This window comes from Callithrix jacchus, chromosome 3 (genome assembly GCF_049354715.1).
Source record: "Callithrix jacchus isolate 240 chromosome 3, calJac240_pri, whole genome shotgun sequence".
In the NCBI taxonomy this organism is placed as follows: Eukaryota; Metazoa; Chordata; class Mammalia; order Primates; family Cebidae; genus Callithrix; species Callithrix jacchus.
In genome coordinates this window covers 78,522,670-78,540,944 of record NC_133504.1, presented here as the reverse complement: position 1 = coordinate 78,540,944, position 18,275 = coordinate 78,522,670, and the positions used below count along the sequence as shown (strand labels likewise).

The following is an 18,275-nucleotide window of genomic DNA, read 5'->3' as shown; positions in this document are numbered from 1 at the left end:
AAGAGTCTAAATAGTTTCTAAGACCAAAATATTTAAGAATTGCTTCTATAGATCACATATTCTTAAATACTGACGATGGCCTAAATGAAATCCCAGTTAATTAAAGCTTTGAAAGTGATCATTTAAACCCACCCTTCCCCGAAAGGGCAGTCTTTTTGATATGACTAAATCCCCCTGGCTCCTGCACCAGCCAGTTTTTTTTGTCAATCAAACCTCTCTGTATGTGCTGTGGCTGGAGAAGTAGATATTTTCTCAATCATATGAAGAGATTATCGGCACTGTCTTTTCCCCCAATACCCTACTACATTAAATATTCAGTGCTGCCACCTTAACTTTCTCGAATTAAAACTATGAAAAATATTTATAAATTTTTACGGTTGATACTTTTTAAATTAAAACATTGATGACAATTTTATAAGATTCTTTCCAAAATGGAAAGAATGTATCTTATGTATCATATATGTATGTATCTTATATATATCTGTCTATTGCTTGACAAAGCATAGAATTAGGAATCAGAGATGTGGAAAATGATTCCCTCAGCGCTTCAATGTTTTGTTCAAAGCCACATGAGTTAGGTGACAGAATTAAGATAAGATCTCCAGTTTACTAATAACTGTGAGTCCACAGCAAAATAAGAGAACTTATACATTTTTTTAAGTCTCTACTGTCATTTGGAAAAAAGTTTTCATTTTGCATATATCTTCTTTATCTGTAGTTTTATGTATGAGAAAACTAGAAGAATAAACTGATTCGTCTAGTTGAGACAAATACAGGAAAATTTCAGACGTCTAGAGCTATGGAAAAAAACAGGGCATTGCAGACAGGTATGTTTGTTGGGTACATGAGACGTTTATATCTGAAACTAAACAGTTTCAGAAAAAATAGCAATACACGCAAGGTATTTAGGACCTTCCCTTACAGATTCTAATTCAGTTCCTTTATTAATGCAGAAATGCCTCAGGATCAATTGTAGCTTTAGATATCAGAACCGCTTTCAGCTATTTGGGATGTACTCTTTACTAAAGGTATCACATGTTTTTCTGCATCTAATCAGTCTGCTAAAAATGATGTAAACATTTTAAATGTCTGCGGATCATTATTATTAATGTCCATTATTTTACTCGAATAGAGCAGAGGCATTAAGTCCCATTGAGCATATGAGAGTTTGCTACACCTTCAGAGAGCCCCCCAATCTTCAGAGCCTTTTTGTTGTTAAGATTTTTATGTATTTTAGAATTTGGTGTTTACTCCCTAACTTTGGCGTTTGTAATAACTTTGCTGTTGATCTATCAATGTTTGCCCAAAAGAGCTAGGATGTTTACATTCTTAGGAAAGAAAGAAAAGCAGAGAATACCATTCCATATTTGTACTTAGTTTTCTAGCATCTTGATGGCTGCTTTATAACAGCTCATAGCAATTCTATTGCAGCATCATTTCTGCCTGTGGAATCACTTTGGTCTGCAGATTCTTAAGTGTGCAGCCCCACAGATTAGGGCTCGCATTGCTGTCAAAGATAGTTATTACTCCAGGAACCTTTCCAGGGTTGCTACCACAAATACTTTTTACTTTTATGGTGACTTGGTCTCTGAGGGTAAAGACAGTCATCCAAAAGAAAACTTTTTTGTCTGGAAATATCTTGGTGACAAGAGAAGGAAAGGTCATGATATTCAAACCAAAACTCAACATGAGAGCAGGTTATGAGCTTGAATTGAGGTATTGAGTGTAGAATAATAAAAAATCATAGTGTATTTGAATGTATACCTGTCACCTGATTTGAATATACAGGTTTAACTTTATTTTCATTATTTAGGCACATGATTTGTAGAACTGACCCCAAGGGCTGAAGCTGGTGTTTAGGATCTGGATAGCAAGCCCTATAAAAGTAGAATTTTGAGCTTATTTCTAAAATCTTTGCAACGATCATCTTGTTGTGCATCCTCTGACTGTTCCTCTGGTATTAGTTGAAGAATACAGACCTACCTGAGGCTTTGATTTAAGAGCCAGTTGGGATGAAGGAATGCTTATTAAACCTTGTCTTATGGGTATGAGACAGTTTTGCAAAATGCCTGAAGTGGAAAATTGAGGAAAAGCTGGAGCTTCTGAAAGAGTTGCTAGATCATGTAGACTACATTTTCTGTCAACAACAACAATCACAACAACCACAACAACCACAACAAAGCTCTGAAACTTTGATTGTTGCCTGAGATCACAGTCATGTCTTTCATCCTCTCTTAGTTATTGCCAGGTTCCTGAGACGTCATCATACGGATTGAGAATAGTCCCTCATGTGATAGGCAAACTTATGCTCATTTTCTCTTTTTCATCTATTTCAATAGATTATAATAGTGGAATTTAAGAGATTGTCTTGTTTTTATCACTCACTCTGACATTTTCCAACAGGACTCGTCAGTGAATTATACATGAAAATGCAGCTCCTGAGGAAAAATTTAGTTCTTCTGATAGCAAGCTGGCGTGATTGATATGCCATACATATACCACAAAATAGTTCACGTATTATCTATTAGGTGGATGAGAACTCAAATCTGAAACCTGCTTTCTAGCCAGTCTTGGTAGACCTGAAAATGAAGAGAGAACAACAGAAGAGAAAACTGAGTGTTTTTTTTTTTATTTTGCAAGAAATTACATATTCACATGACTAAATAGCATAGCTGAAAGTCTTCTCAGATTTAGTCTATGAAATGTAAATAATGTTGTTAAATTTCCTGGAGAAGTTTTAAGTTTCCAATTTCACTCGGTGTTGGTAAAATAAATCTTTCCCGGCATGGACCAAGAAATGGTAAGCTCCACATGAGAGTAAGAATAAGTGATCTTTGTCTTTCTGCATGTGGCTTGTTTCACTTAAGATAATGCCTTCCAGCTCCATCCATGTTGTTGAAAATGAGAGGATTTCACTTTTTTATGACTGAATAATATTTCATTGTGTACATGTACCACTTTTTCTTTATCCATTCATCCACTGATGGACAAAGGTTGATTCCATATCTAGGCTATTGTAAATCATGCTACAATAAACTTGGCAATGCAGGTATCTCTTCAATATACTGATTTTCTTTATATTGGATATATAGCCAGCAGTGGGATTGCTGGATAGTTCTAATTTTAATTTTCTGAGGAACTTCCATATGGTTCTTCATAGTGACTGTACTAATTTGCATTCCCACCAACAGGGTATGTGGGTTCCCCTTTCTCCACATGCTTGCCAGCATCCATTATTGCCTCTCTTTTGGATAAAAGAGATAGAGGGTAGAATGGTGGTTACCAGAGACTGATAAGGGCGGAGGAGAGGGGAGGGGGATAAAGAGGAGGTGGTTGATGGGTACAAAAATACAGCTAGAAGAGTAAGATCTGGTATTCTCTGGCATAATTAGATGACTATAGTTAACAATGATTTATTGTATACTTTGAGATAACTAAAAAGTGGAATTGAAATGTTCCTGGCACAAAGAAATGATAAATGTTTGAGGTGATGGATACCCTAATTGCCCTGGTTTTATCATTACACATTATATGCTTGTATCAAAATATCACACATACCCCATAAATATGTATGACTATTATGTATCCATAATAATTTAAAATAAAAAAATGTTTTAAAGGTGGTAAGCTGCCTATTCTCACTTATAAGTGGGAGCTGAATGATAAGAACTTACAAAGATAAGGAAGGATACAACAGACACAGGAGTTTACTTGATGGGGGAGGCTGGGAGGAGGGAGAGGGGCAGAAAAGATAACTTTTGGGTACTGGACTTAATTCCCAGGTGATGAAATAATATGTATAACAAACCCTTGTGACACGTGTTTACCTCTGTAACAAACCTTCACATGTACCCCCAAACATAAAATAAAAATTAACAAAACAAGAAGGAGGTAAGCAATGAAATATAGTACTGCATTTGGTAACTATTGACATTACCCATATCTCTTAGTTATGTGATCTGATTAAATTGGGAGACAATAAAAAGGAATACAATATTTTCAGGGTAAGAACTCACTCAAGGTCTAATATATGTGGAACGCAGTCTCTAAAGGAGTGTTTTCAAAGGAAAGGAATTACATCATGTGTCCATACAGCTATTCTGTGTCAAGTCACAGTTTATGACAGATAATTATACTCTATTTTGAATTTGTAACACATTGAGCCATAATATCATCTATTTTTAATCTTTAAAAACATTTTACATGTAACTCTAGAATAATAGAAGAAGAAGAAGGAAAATGAAACAAAATAAAACAGGTCTTTCCCAACCACTGGTTTATGGACTAACCAGGCAATCTTTCATTTCCTCGGCCCCGTCCCTTCCATCTCCTCCTCGGCTTTACTCCCCACCCAGCCAATTACTGATACACTGCTGTCCTCTCCTTTTTCTCTCCTCACTCTAGGGCTCCACGATAGAGAATTTAGACTGTCTGTTTAGGCAGTTCACAGAGGCAGTCTGTGTGGTGGGTAAAAACACAAGTTCTGGGGTCACATTTCCTGGATTCAAATTCTGGTTCTAGCTTTGCAAAGTACCTACATTTTCTGATTCAACATTTTCTTACCTATAAAATGAAGGTAATGGCAGTCCAACTCTACATATATAAGTGAGAACACATATTTCTAATAGATATTTTTGTAGAGATAAATAATATAAGGATGTAAAAGACACGGCATAGTAAATGCTCAAGGAAAACAAACCACTAATATTTAGTCATTTGTATTATGACTTGTGCTGGAAATGTGATAAACAAGCTTGTCTTCTTCCACCTTTCAGTTATGAAATGTGTAATTATGGAGTGAGATAGAACATTATATTATGAAGAGATGATGTCAAATATCTGGATAAAAGTGGAAAATAAATGCAGATGTTTCATACATGTTTTATAGCTTCTCTTTTCACTTGTCATGTTTCCTTCATGTGTGTTGATGTGTTTGTATGTGTGTGTAGGAAGCCAACACATTTGAATTCACCAGTCCCTTCTTGAGCACCTCTTTGAGCTGTAGGTACATCATAGAACTTTACACACATTATTTCTAATCCTGATTAAACATCTAGACTAATAAAATTCATTAGCACCATTTACACTTTAGAAACCTAAAGCTCAGGATGGTAACGTAACTCTTCTAAGTTCAGACAGGTAGTAAGCATTGGAGGAACACTATTGAAACCTGTATCTTGTTCCTTCACAGTTGGTACTCTTTCCCACTACTACATGTATTTTATGAATCCAAGGCTAATGGCTTAAGGAGACTGGCTGATAAGTTCACTGATAAAGAATTGATATCATTAGTACTAATGATTTGTGGTCTAAACTTAGTCTTGTGATGCGCAGTGTCTTTCATTTTCACAAATAAGAACACTTCCAAGTATTAGAATCTTTACTCACATAAACATGTACAATTATACAAATTATAAAATTGCATAATTACACACAATAGAAGGTGAGGATCTTAGGTACACTAATACATGTTTATCCTTCTTGATACTACTATGAGACCCTGTCATACCATTTTTATTTATTTCGTTGTCATACCATCTTTATTTGGTTGAATAGTTCTGTAAAAAATGGAGACAGCATAGTCCTTCAGAAAAATTTAAGTGACAAGCAAAGCTATCATACATAACAAGGTTCTTGAGGGAAAAAGATTTCTTGCTGTTCCGATGAAGGTCAGTGAAACGCAATCTCAGCGGTTGACTGTGAATGTTGATCTCAGAATGTATTCCCTGAAGGAATGCTAATGACTCTTACCATGATGCACTGTCTTACTTAGATACCACTAAAAGCTCCAATGTGACAAGCAGGATGATGAACTGCACTTTTCCTACCAAGCAACACATGTTTAGATAACAGACAGCTCTATTAAGTTGGGAGATTATTTATTTTAAAAGAATCAATTTTCATCTTCTTCTGCAATCCCAGTTTAAAATACAGACAACTCATGGCTGATAAAAAGAACTTCTACCTACAAGTAGGCCTTGCTGGGGTACAGAGTATAACGACACCTCTGTTTTATCAACCTAAAACCTCTTTGGTCCTCCGAAGTATGAATTTTCTGTTCAAATCCTGGTATCTCTGACTCCATTGAATGAATGACTTTATGCCTCAAAAATATGCTTTGTTACCTACATAATTTTTATTATAAATAAATTTCAATAACTGAAATGTGAATGACTCTAACCCTGACACCCTCTAACCCTTTACTTATTAAAAAATTTCTTGTGATCTTTTATTTTAAATATTTCATGAAAGACAAAACGAAACAAATATATTTATTAGCTAAGTGAATCTTTTCAAAATTAGGTTAAATTCTCTTTCTCATTACTTTTGTTACTTCCTTATAATCTTGAAATATTGAATTCATTTAATATTTTCCAATAAATTAGTATATTCTTCCCCAAGAGGTAATGATATTGATTTGTCAGAAAAAGAGCAGCCTTTCTATAGATTATAATTTATGACATTAGAAGGATAGACCCTGCCAGAACAAAACTAATTGAATCACTTCAAATTTCAATAATGCCATTGCTTTGACTCATAAAGGTAATATTTTGCATTCAAGAGCATCATTTAAAATGCACTTGTAAATGTAAACTTTAAACCTATATCCGTTAATATATGAATTATAATTTAAGACTTTAGCAGGAATTGGTGGGCAGCTTTTAGAGATAAATTGAAATACATTTTGTGCCCAGTCAGAAATAAGCCTAGTAATGAAAACATCCTTCAGGAAGTGCTGCTTACCTCATTTTCACCTCTCTAGACTCAGAAGCTTCATTTTAATAAAAAGGAATAATGCTTGGTAGAAAAAATCTACAAAAACATCATAAAGCATTCTTAAATATGAGACCATAGGGTCGTCATGTATGGTTCATTGAAAACTATTGAACTCATAAAATGAAATCTAAGCACATTAGTATCATTTAGGTTTCCAGCAGGAAATAGATGACATGCTCAAAGAAGAATTCAAGAGAATGTAATGCAGAGAATAAAAGTAGTTTTAAGGGAACCAGCAAATAATGAAGCACCCAGAAACCCAGAGATTAAGAGCAAGAAGCTGTTATCACCTGTAGGCCCAAAGGTACAAAAAGATAATGTGTGTTGTTGAAACCTAACAAGAGTTAAGGTGATGATGAGGGGCAGACTGACAGGAGCTAGACTGAAGAACGGAACCACTGCCAAACCATGGCCCAGCAGGTCCACCAGCGAGAGCACAGACCTAATCTTTTGTTCCGCTTGCTCTTTGATCTCTTACTGGTGCTTCCTGTTGACCAAATCCAACCAGGAGCCAGGAGCCAGAGTGCAAGGGTGCCCAGCCAATGTGGTCTCTAGAGGCCAGTCTTCCCTGCAACACAGGAGAGGGTAGAGAATGGACCTGGAAGAGAAGAGAGAGAATAGCCAGCACAGCACTTTACCATAATCATCATTATACAGGATATCAATCCCTAGTTATTCCTCACTTAGGAGCTGATGGGAACCCTCTGCCATTATTCTACTCCTCTGGGTTTCTCTTCTTCCAGGGTCTGACGTTTCCTTCTAGCTTTTTATTCAGTTGTTGTTCCACATCTTTCTTCACCAGAATATGATGCAGTGCTTATGGCAAGGATGCTTTTACTTTCTGCAAAATAATCTCTTTTTTCTTTAGTTTCTGCTAAAGTTTGCTTAGCACCATTCCTGGAGTAGCCGATTTCAATGAAGCATTTCTCTCTTTGACATACTCCCTAATAGCCAGGCTCCCTGGTGCCCCACTATACTGGGATGGTTTTTTCAGTCCATGTAGCTGTACAGCTTTATCCTCAAACAAGTTGCCCTGTCATATACCTCCTCCTTATAGTCTTGGCGTTTCATTCGTCTTGGCAATGGGAAGGATTTTAAAATTTATTTTAATGCAAGAGGTCACTTTCTCACTGGAGTAAAACCTTACAATGTGGAATAATCATCATCATAATTTTTTGTTGTTGTTTTATTGAGACAGAGTCTCACTCTGTCACCCAGGCTGGAATGCAGTGGCACAATCTGGGCTCACTGCAACCTCCGCCTCCGGGTTCAAGTGATTCTCTTGCCTCAGCCTCCTGAGTAGCTGGGATTACAGGTATGTGCCACCCTGCCTGGCTAATTTCTTTGTATTTTTAGTAGATACGGGGTTTCACCATGTTGGCCAGGTTTGTCTCGAACATCTGACCTTGTGATCTGCCTGCCTTGGCCTCGGCCTCCCAAAGTGCTGGAATTACAGGCATGAGCCACCATCCCTGGCCAATAATGATGTTTTGAGACAGGATCTCACTGTGTCCTCCAGGCTGGAGTGCAGTGGTGTGATCTTGGCTCAATGCAACCTTCACCTCCTGGACTCAAGCAGTCCTCCCACTTCAGCCTCCTGTGTGGCTAGGATCACAGGCATGCACCACCATGCAGGGCTAATTTTTGCATTTTTTTTTTTTTTTTAGAGAAAGCGTCTTGCCATATTGACCAGGTTGGTCTTGAATTGCTGAGCTCCGGAGATCTGCCTGACTCAGCCTCCCAAACTGCTGGGATTATAGGCGTCAGCTGCTGTGTCTGGCTTGAATAATTATTTTTAATGTCTAATCAATGTAAACTCTAACATCTTTTCTCATTCTCTGTTTTTTATTTCTTTACATTGATTTACTTTCTTTTTTCCTGTTTACTTACAATGCTATGAATTAAATGTTGATATTATGGTACATGATAAAGTGTGTGTCTGTGTTTGTGTTCCTAGCGTGGTAAGAAGTGTTTAAATGTTCTTACAGGCTAACAGGTGAATTAAGAAACAGGACTGGTGTTACACTTGACAGATCTGATTATTTCATTCTACTATGTCTCCTTTTTTTACTCAGATTCGAAATCAGAGCAAAGCCTCAGGGTCTGGGCTCTGTGAGGGAGATGAAGTGGTTTCCATCAATGGCAACCCTTGTGCAGATCTTACCTACCCTGAAGTCATCAAGCTCATGGAAAGCATAACAGACTCTCTCCAAATGCTCATCAAAAGGTACAATAAATTTGCTGGAATATGTATTTTCTCTTGAAGCTACATGGGAATGATTACAGCTTCTAGTACATATGTAACTTGTCATTTATAGAGAAATCAGGGGTTCTTTGTAGAAGGTTAGTCTAGTTAAACAGAAACACCACTGTGTTTGAAAAATAGTTCTATTCAACTATACTTTCTGGTTAATTGAGAATTAAGTTGAAAATCATTGTTTTAGGCATTTGGTTGAAAATCTTAGGGATTTTATGCTCTTTCCTTGAAAAGCTCAGCATATTGAGCATAACTTAATATTTCTTTGATAGGTCATGATTTTGTGATGGATCAGAATCACTCAGTTGTAATTACCAGATGAACACATGAATTAAAAATGTTTAAATATTAGACCATTCAACTATACAATTTTTCATTAAAAGAGGATGTGTAAGAGATGGAAAAGAGAAACAACAAAAACTTACAAGTAGCCAGATTTCTCCAGTAAAACCAATATTTGGGGATGGACAAAAGTAGATGATTAGAATAAGGTTTTTGCACTACCAACACAAGTCATTTGGTAATTCAGTCTCTTCAAATACCACCATCCCCATGTAGTTGTTTAACAATATAGAAGAAACCTTTAAACATAAAAAAAGAAAGAAACAATGAGAACACTAATAAAAAAACTTCAGCATTGACATTTTTATGGTGTACAAATCACAGTACAGTCCATACTGATTTTGCAACAGAAGCCCTGAGTGTTGCATTATAAAGAATCCAGAAAGGAAAGCTCTGGTTTCCTGGAGAGCAGATTTTAGGAAGATGTCAGAGGATATCTCAAGATGAACCTTAAAGCCCTCCAGGTTTTTCTTCAACTTTGCAGAAACACTGCGTACAGTCGCCTCTCTGCTGATCATTCGGTATGATACTGTTCTGGGATAAAAATGAACTCACTGTGGTCAAAATCTTGAGACAATAAAGGATATCCAGAATTATTCTTATAATCTTCTATCTAAATATTCACTCATCACATCCAGTGTTTAAGGTCTTAAGGTCCTTCCTTTATATTATGAAGAGATAATAAGTTTATAAAATACATTATTAATTTATAAAATAAAAACTTTACAAAATAAATAATTAGTAGGATTCAAAATGAAATCTCAATTGAAAATCAAGTCAAAAGCAATCATCATCATCACCACCATGACCACCACTTGGAATATCTGAATATTGTTTCCCGCAGTAAATATTTCTCTCACTCATATCACTGTCATCTGTCAGTGGAAGACAAGTGTTTTTACTTTTCCTGAACTATTGCCCAGAGATAGCTAGGTGAGACTATTTTAAAATAACTCCTTTAACATTCCATATCTATTATCTTAAATTTTGTTCAAATGATAAGATTTTTAAAATTCTGTAATTCTGACACATAAATTGTGGACTTGATGAGTACCTATGTAGACTGAAGGGAAATGAATGTTTTAAGGCATAAAGCTTTACTCTCGCATGCTTTTATGATTTTTACTCATGTCTATACATTTACTTCAACTGCTGATAAATGTTAATATTTATCTGGCCATTTGTCTCTATTTCAGTCTACAAAGCTGGCATGAATTGAAGCTATCCTCTTCTCAGCTTCACAATCGATTGCTAACATAATTCAAAGTGATTTAATCTAATTTCATCACAGGAACTTCCTAAATTAAAACTCTCTGACCTTTCGATACCCTTAAATTCAGTTTAACAGTATATGTAACATTTTCTACATAATAATGATCTAATTTGCTAACACCATGCATTTTTAAATACTATATTATAATGTTGTATAAATACTGTATTACCAGGAACCTTTTCCAATTACTTGCATATAGAGAAAGCTGCATGTTGTTTAACAGTTAGTTTGTTTTTGTTATGTTTTGTTTTGTTTTGCCAAATGCAGTTGAAAGCAAAGTAAGGAGTAAGTATTTTGAGCATTGGTCTGAAATTCCACTACCATAAATTCTGCGGTAAATTCCTTTGAGTAGAATACAGGTAGAAGCTCACGCACTTCAGCTGATGTTCCCCGCATTTGTCATAACTGTCTTTTAAGGAAGGAGGAAGGGGGCAAAGATAATCATGCTGCTTCTAAAATAAAAAATTTACAAATACAAAAAATGAAGACATTTCCTACAGCTGTTCTGTGAATAATACTTCTAATAACAATTAGAGTTTCAGAAAGAAGCAATGTACTTACTAAACTGACATTACTTCTCGCAAACCCAAATTTGCACAAACAACTGAGAACAGTTAAGGTGAAAATCAAAGAACTGTGGTGTACAGCTCCAGGCTCCTTAGCTGAGAGATAAAGGAACAGTTTGGCCTCAGGTATTCTAAAAAGAGAATGCTCCAAGAAACAGGTTCAAATAGAAGAAAGGGAGACATCTCAGATTATAAATACTCCATGACTTAATGATTCATTGCAGCATGGAAAAGATTTCTCTTTACACAAGAGTACTGGGCTGGGTCCACTTATTACAAAACACATGCTCACTGGGGCTTAAAAAACAGCTTCTATTTCATTCCTTTCAAGAAAGCACAACCTCTAAAAGGATTACTTGAGTTATCTGTAAGTTAAGATTGATCTAAAGCTGCTGGACATGTGACTATGTGACTTCATAATGTTAGATCAAAACGTAGTCAATAAGACATTGAAATGCTTTGTCACATTCTAGCAAACCCATTATATGAGATACCCAGATTCCAGGTACTAACAGGATCCATGTAGCCACAACCTGTGCTTTTTAAAAATAAAAGCTGAATTTAGGATGGATTCAAGTTTCACAATCTTGTGTAACAGTTTTGTTGCACTTTTAACAAGTTTATTTGATATCTCTTTAAGTTGCAATATGAACATGTTGCCACCTTCTGTTTTCAAATATGTTGCAATTGACATTTAGAAAAAAATATTTTGACTATATCATGTATTAGACATCACAAAAGTGTCAGGAAGTTCTTTGGCAGGTGTAACATAGTCTGATTTAAGTGTCTGGAATGATTTTTCTGTGTGCAGACCATCCAGTGGAATGAGTGAGGCTTTGATGTCTGAAAATGAAAACAAAAACCACGAGCATCTCACACATGGAGGGTATGTGGAAAGCACCACCCTGCAGATTCGACCAGCCACAAAGACCCAGTGCACAGAGTTCTTCCTTGCGCCTGTCAAGAGTGAAGTTCCCCTAGCTGAGGACCAAAGAAGTAGTCCCGATTGTGCAGGGGACTTGAAGGAAGAAACAGGCCTGAGCTACCAAAGGGCTCCCCAAATGCCTGACTCCCAAAGAGGATGCACGGCAGAAGAGCTGATCTTAAGGGAGAAGGCAGAAGTAGAACAGCCCGGCCCTGTGGTTGAGCTGCAACTCTCCCTTTCCCAGGAGAGACATAAGGGCACAAGTGGCCCTTTAGTGGCTCTCCCGGGAGCTGAAAAATCTGAGTCACCTGACCCAGACCCTAGCTTGTCACAAGACAGGATTGTCCACATAAACTCGATCCCTACCAATGAGAAAGCAGACCCTTTCCTGAGGTCCAGCAAGAAGATAATCCAGATCTCCAGTGGCAGAGAGTTGAGAGTGATCCAGGAAAGTGAAGCAGGAGCTGCGGGACTGCCCCAGGTGGAAGTGATCCTCGACTGCTCTGACAGGCAGAAGACAGAAGGGTGCAGGCTTCAGGCAGGAAAGGGGTGTGTGGATTCTCCAGTGGAAGGAGGGCAGTCAGAAGCACCTCCTTCTCTGGTATTCTTTGCCGTCTCATCAGAAGGCACAGAGCAGGGAGAAGATCCACGCTCAGAAAAGGATCACAGCAGACCTCACAAGCACCGGGCGCGGCATGCACGTAAGTCCCGCCTGGGCTATCAGAAGGGGCTTGGGAGTTCAGGGCATTTTGCTACTTCTTTGCTTGCATGAATTTTTCAGCAACGTTTTTCTTATGTTTCCTACTGGCTTAAGAAATATTTGATTAATGCACAAAATCACAAATGTGACATTGTGGAGAATACCAGTTTCTAAATGGGAAACAATAAGTTTGAACTTCATATAGATTGAAACATTTTTCATGAATTTCCTTTTATTCCCAAAGGCACAGGAACTGTTAAAGAAAATAATATTGTCAATTACCTATTCAGTTTGATTCACAGAGTTGAAATATTTCTTGGTAAAATAACATAAGAAAGCACTTGAAGTCATGTGGACTCCGTTTAAATGTCAAAAACTGTTGAGTCTGCTACTGAGAGGTGTCTTTAAAATAAAAGCTCTACTCCTAATATCAAAAACATATCCTGGTTTTGAAAAAAGTCATTGTGCAGCTTGATGATGCTTGCAGAAGTGAGTTTGACAGACAAGGACATGTGTATACTGAGCAGTTACATGATCCTCTCCGTTTTGTAAGTCTTCATTAGACTGCAAAGTGTTTCATCTACCTTCTAGACACAGATGTCAGTCTCCAGTGCCATGTGGAGGCATTTAAAGGTCCCCAAACATAAAATATATTTAAATTCAATGCTTCATATGGCATTTTGTTTTACCCAGAGTAGTGAAGACAGAAAGGAGAATAGGGATAAGAATTACAGTCAGGTGTTACGATTTCTGCTGTTTTCTTTCATGTATTTTTTTAAAACTAATTTTGGAATATTATTTGAGGATGTAAAGGCTGACAGGCAAAGGCACTTGACTATAAATGATAAACAACGGCAATGCATTCGGTTATTCAAAGTATGATATTAAGTCTTCTAACCTATTTATTTCTTTCAAAGTATATTTTTAGCATAACCATTTGTAGCTTTATTGGCAAGTGCTGTTAATCATTCCTTATACTTTAAGCATCTGTAGGCCATCTTCACATTTATAGCATATTAAACAAGCATATTGAGACACCATTCACATACTTTACATGTTGGCAGTGAAGTTAGCAGCAACTGTGCAACTGTGACTGTCAGTTTAATAAGTTGTATAACACTAGTCAAAAAAAGGAATTGTATTTAGTAATAACCAAACTTTGATCACCAGGAAACGCCTGTAATCTTATTATAAATTATTTACTCAGATTATATTTTATTTTCAAAAAAGTAACCATTAAGTCTTACTTTTTTCCAGAGACAAAAAGAGCGAATTTTCAATCATAAAATAGTCACAACGTTTTTCTTAATTTTTCACTTAACTATTTTAAGGAATTAAAAAATTTAGGGGACACTCATTATCGTTGAAAACATGATATAATTAACTATAAATTATAAATTATAGATGCTATATGTTTACTTGCTATAAATTTGTTGCTAATTTATTTTTATAATGGTAATAAAGAAAATTAAAAAATTTTTTATTTTATAAGCATCATAGTCTTGTTTTAAATGACTTAATTTCTGCATCAGTTTTTGCACAGTTAAAAGGGTCACAAGTCAATTTTACATTTCTTCAAGATTTACCCTTATTCTTGCTTCAATTAAAGTAACATTGTATTTTCAAAATAGCAATACATTTACAAACAAATCTGTCTAGAAAACTTTGTAGCTAGAGTTTCTTTATGTATTTACAATAATGCCATTTTTTGAGTTATAACTATTATTGATTCAGTACCCTCAGTGATTAATTCTGTGTTTTTAATTTACATTAATCTAGTAGCTGTGAATGAAAAGATTTGGGGAAGTTGTCGGGGTTAAAAAAAGATAAAAGAGAAAGAAGAAAACCTCAATAGCTAAATCCATTACATTAAAACACTTAGAAAAGTTTAAAACATCTTCTTGGGACACTCGTCCCTTTTTAAGATACCTGGAAACAGTTTTATGCTGACATTTCATTTTAAAATATAGAAGTATGAGGTAGGTCTTATCTTGTTTTTCAGAAAATATTATGTTTTTAGATTATGTTCTTCTTAATTCTAATTTTATCCTATTAATTGGCATGTAATAGCCAGTTTTTATTATTAAAGTGGAAACATCTCTAGAGAAACAAGTGTATGAAACATATATTCTAATCAGCATATACAAAATGTTTTTATATAAACAAATAGAATATGGCATTGTTGAGTGTTATATAGAGAGTATATATATTATTGTAGAAGAAAAAAAGTTAAGAGAAATAAGAAAGAGAAATGAGCTGGATTCCTTCAAAATTCAGTACCCAATTGTAAGTTTTTACATATTTATTTTCCCCCAGGAGAGTTCATTTCTGAGCTGCTATGGTATCTTCCCTGAACTCATCAGCTCAATATAATTTTTTTTTTACTTTCCCTAGGGCTCAGGAGGAGTGAAAGCCTGTCGGAAAAACAAGTGAAGGAAGCAAAATCTAAATGCAAAAGCATTGCCCTTCTTCTAACAGATGCTCCCAACCCCAACTCCAAGGGGGTGTTGATGTTTAAGAAGCGACGTCGGAGGGCCAGGAAATACACCCTAGTTAGCTACGGTACTGGCGAGCTTGAGCGAGAGGCAGACGAGGAGGAAGACGGTGACAAGGAGGATACAAGTGAAGTAGCATTTCTTGGTGCAAGTGAGTCAGAGGTGGATGAAGAGTTACTGTCTGACATTGACGACAGCACACAAGTTGTGAACTTTGACTGGGATTCTGGACTGGTGGACATTGAAAAGAAACTGAACAGAGGGGACAAGATGGAGATGTTACCAGACACCACAGGCAAGGGAGCCCTCATGTTTGCCAAGAGGAGGGAGAGAATGGATCAGATCACAGCCCAAAAAGAAGAGGACAAGGCAGGTGGAATGCCAAGCAGAGAACAAGATGCTGCCCAGACAGATGGCCTGAGAACCATGACTTCTTACCAAAGAAAGGAGGAAGAGTCGGTGAGAACGCAGAGCTCTGTGAGCAAAAGCTACATCGAGGTGAGTCATGGTCTTGGCCATGTGCCCCAACAGAATGGCTTCAGTGGGGCATCTGAGACAGCAAACATCCAGAGGATGGTTCCCATGAATAGAACAGCCAAACCCTTCCCAGGGTCTGTGAACCAGCCAGCCACCCCCTTCTCGCCAACCCGAAACATGACGAGTCCCATTGCTGACTTTCCTGCACCTCCACCTTACTCTGCAGTCACTCCTCCCCCTGATGCCTTCTCCAGAGGGGTATCAAGTCCGATTGCTGGCCCAGCACAGCCCCCTCCATGGCCTCAGCCTGCCCCATGGTCCCAGCCAGCCTTTTACGATTCATCTGAGCGAATAGCTTCCAGAGATGAGAGGATCTCAGTGCCAGCAAAAAGAACAGGAATATTGCAGGAAGCCAAAAGGAGAAGCACGACAAAACCCATGTTTACTTTTAAAGAGCCCAAAGTAAGCCCAAATCCTGAACTCTTGTCACTCCTTCAAAATTCAGAAGGCAAACGGGGCACTGGAGCTGGAGGTGATTCCGGACCGGAAGAAGACTACCTCAGCTTGGGAGCAGAGGCTTGCAATTTCATGCAAAGCACCTCTGCCAAACAAAAGACCCCACCTCCTGTTGCTCCAAAACCTGCAGTCAAGTCCTCATCCTCCCAACCAGTAACTCCAGTTTCCCCAGTCTGGTCTCCAGGAGTGGCTCCCACCCAACCTCTGGCCTTCCCCACATCTGGCCCATCAAAGGGCACTATTGTCTCCTCCATCAAAATAGCCCAGCCTTCTTACCCTCCTGCCCGGCCTGCAAGCGCTTTAAACCTGGCTGGTCCCTTCAAAGGACCACAAGCAGCAGTAGCCAGTCAGAATTACACACCCAAACCAACAGTTCCCACACCAACAGTCAATGCTGCTCAGCCTGGTGCAGTGGGACCATCCAATGAGCTTCCAGGAATGAGTGGGAGAGGAGCTCAGCTCTTTGCTAAAAGGCAGTCCAGAATGGAGAAATATGTGGTCGATTCAGACACGGTGCAGGCCCACGCTGCTCGAGCTCAGTCCCCCACTCCATCTCTCCCAGCCAGTTGGAAGTACTCCTCCAATGTCAGAGCACCTCCTCCTGTGGCTTATAATCCTATCCACTCCCCCTCCTACCCACTAGCTGCTCTCAAGTCTCAGCCATCAGCCGCACAAGCTTCCAAAGTCGGCAAGAAAAAGGGGAAGAAACCGCTCAATGCACTAGATGTCATGAAGCACCAACCGTATCAGCTCAATGCATCCTTGTTTACTTTCCAACCTCCAGATGCAAAGGATGGCCTCCCTCAAAAGTCATCAGTCAAGGTCAATTCAGCCCTGGCCATGAAGCAAGCTCTTCCTCCTCGGCCAGTGAATGCTGCCTCACCTATGAATGTGCAGGCCTCGTCAGTGTACTCGGTACCAGCCTATACCTCTCCCCCATCCTTCTTTGTAGAGGCCTCCTCACCAGTCAGCGCATCCCCAGTGCCTGTGGCCATTCCCACCTCGCCAAAGCAGGAATCAGCCTCTTCATCTTATTTTGTGGCACCAAGGCCAAAGTTCTCAGCCAAGAAAAGTGGTGTCACAATTCAGGTGTGGAAACCATCTGTTGTGGAAGAGTAATCTTGTAGCTGAAGTTGAGTGTCCACTTTGCCTGAAATGAATTGTTTGCAGTGTTACTTGAGTCCCTGAGAATGCCTAGCAAAGTCCTCAACTTACTTAATTTCAGATATGTCATCTCCCAATCTGGGTCCAAGGAGTAAAATGTTTTTAATGAGTGAAAAATCCAACTCAGATTGACCTAAAATATATTTATCTTCTTTGCACACTTAAAAAAATCCAGGAGCACTTCAAAATAGACATGTACCTTTTTATTAAGTAAGCAGGATACTTAGAATTTATGTAATGGCCACAAGAAAGACAGTGATCAGTGTTATTAAACATTAGGAATTAGCCTTTGTGTAACACAGCAGCTGTGCTCCTATGGTGAAAGATTCAAATGTAGTGAAGATATAACCTATATTGACTGAAATTTTTTAGGTAGTGCCTTTCTCTATTATTAGTATTAAAGGAATAAGAAATCTATTGAGGACAGGGAGCAGCTCTGGTCTGTCAATCTCAGCCACCTGTTTGGTATCACAGAGGAGGTACTTGGAGGATTGTTGGAATGTATATAGTTTAGTAAGAAGTGGGTAAGAAAGAGGGTCTTAGTAATTACTGAGCACTTACAATGTATTAGGTTCTTTGCCAGATGTTTTTACATATATTAACATTTCAGAAGACTTATTTCAAGTAAATGGGTTGGGCATGGTGGTCCATACCTGGAATCCCAGCACTTTGGGAGGCCGAGGTGGGAGGACTGCTTGAGGCCGGGAGTTAGAGACCAGCCTGGGCAACATAGTGAGACCCTGTCTCAGTAATAATAATAATAATAATAATGAATTAAATTGG

General features: G+C 37.9%; 1 protein-coding gene and 1 long non-coding RNA gene across 4 annotated transcripts in view; one reads left to right on the top strand and one right to left on the bottom strand.

Moving 5' to 3' along the window:
• Positions 1-18,275, top strand: part of SYNPO2 (synaptopodin 2) — a 172,065-nt gene that overhangs the window by 125,245 nt on the left and 28,545 nt on the right. The window contains exons 2-4 of one of the 3 annotated variants that reach the window (XM_002745445.6): positions 8,853-9,004; positions 12,027-12,841; positions 15,235-17,417. In XM_002745445.6, the coding sequence (XP_002745491.3) occupies positions 8,853-9,004; positions 12,027-12,841; positions 15,235-17,417 (3,150 nt within the window). Of the gene's footprint in view, positions 1-8,852; positions 9,005-12,026; positions 12,842-15,234; positions 17,420-18,275 lie in introns of all 3 variants that reach the window. The other 2 variants (XM_008992769.6, XM_008992770.4) reach the window with 2 other exon arrangements.
• On the bottom strand, positions 5,367-9,617 carry LOC144581760 (uncharacterized). The gene is made up of 2 exons (XR_013532975.1): positions 9,460-9,617; positions 5,367-7,375 (listed from the first exon to the last, which is right to left on the bottom strand). It is a non-coding gene; the product is annotated as an uncharacterized LOC144581760 (long non-coding RNA).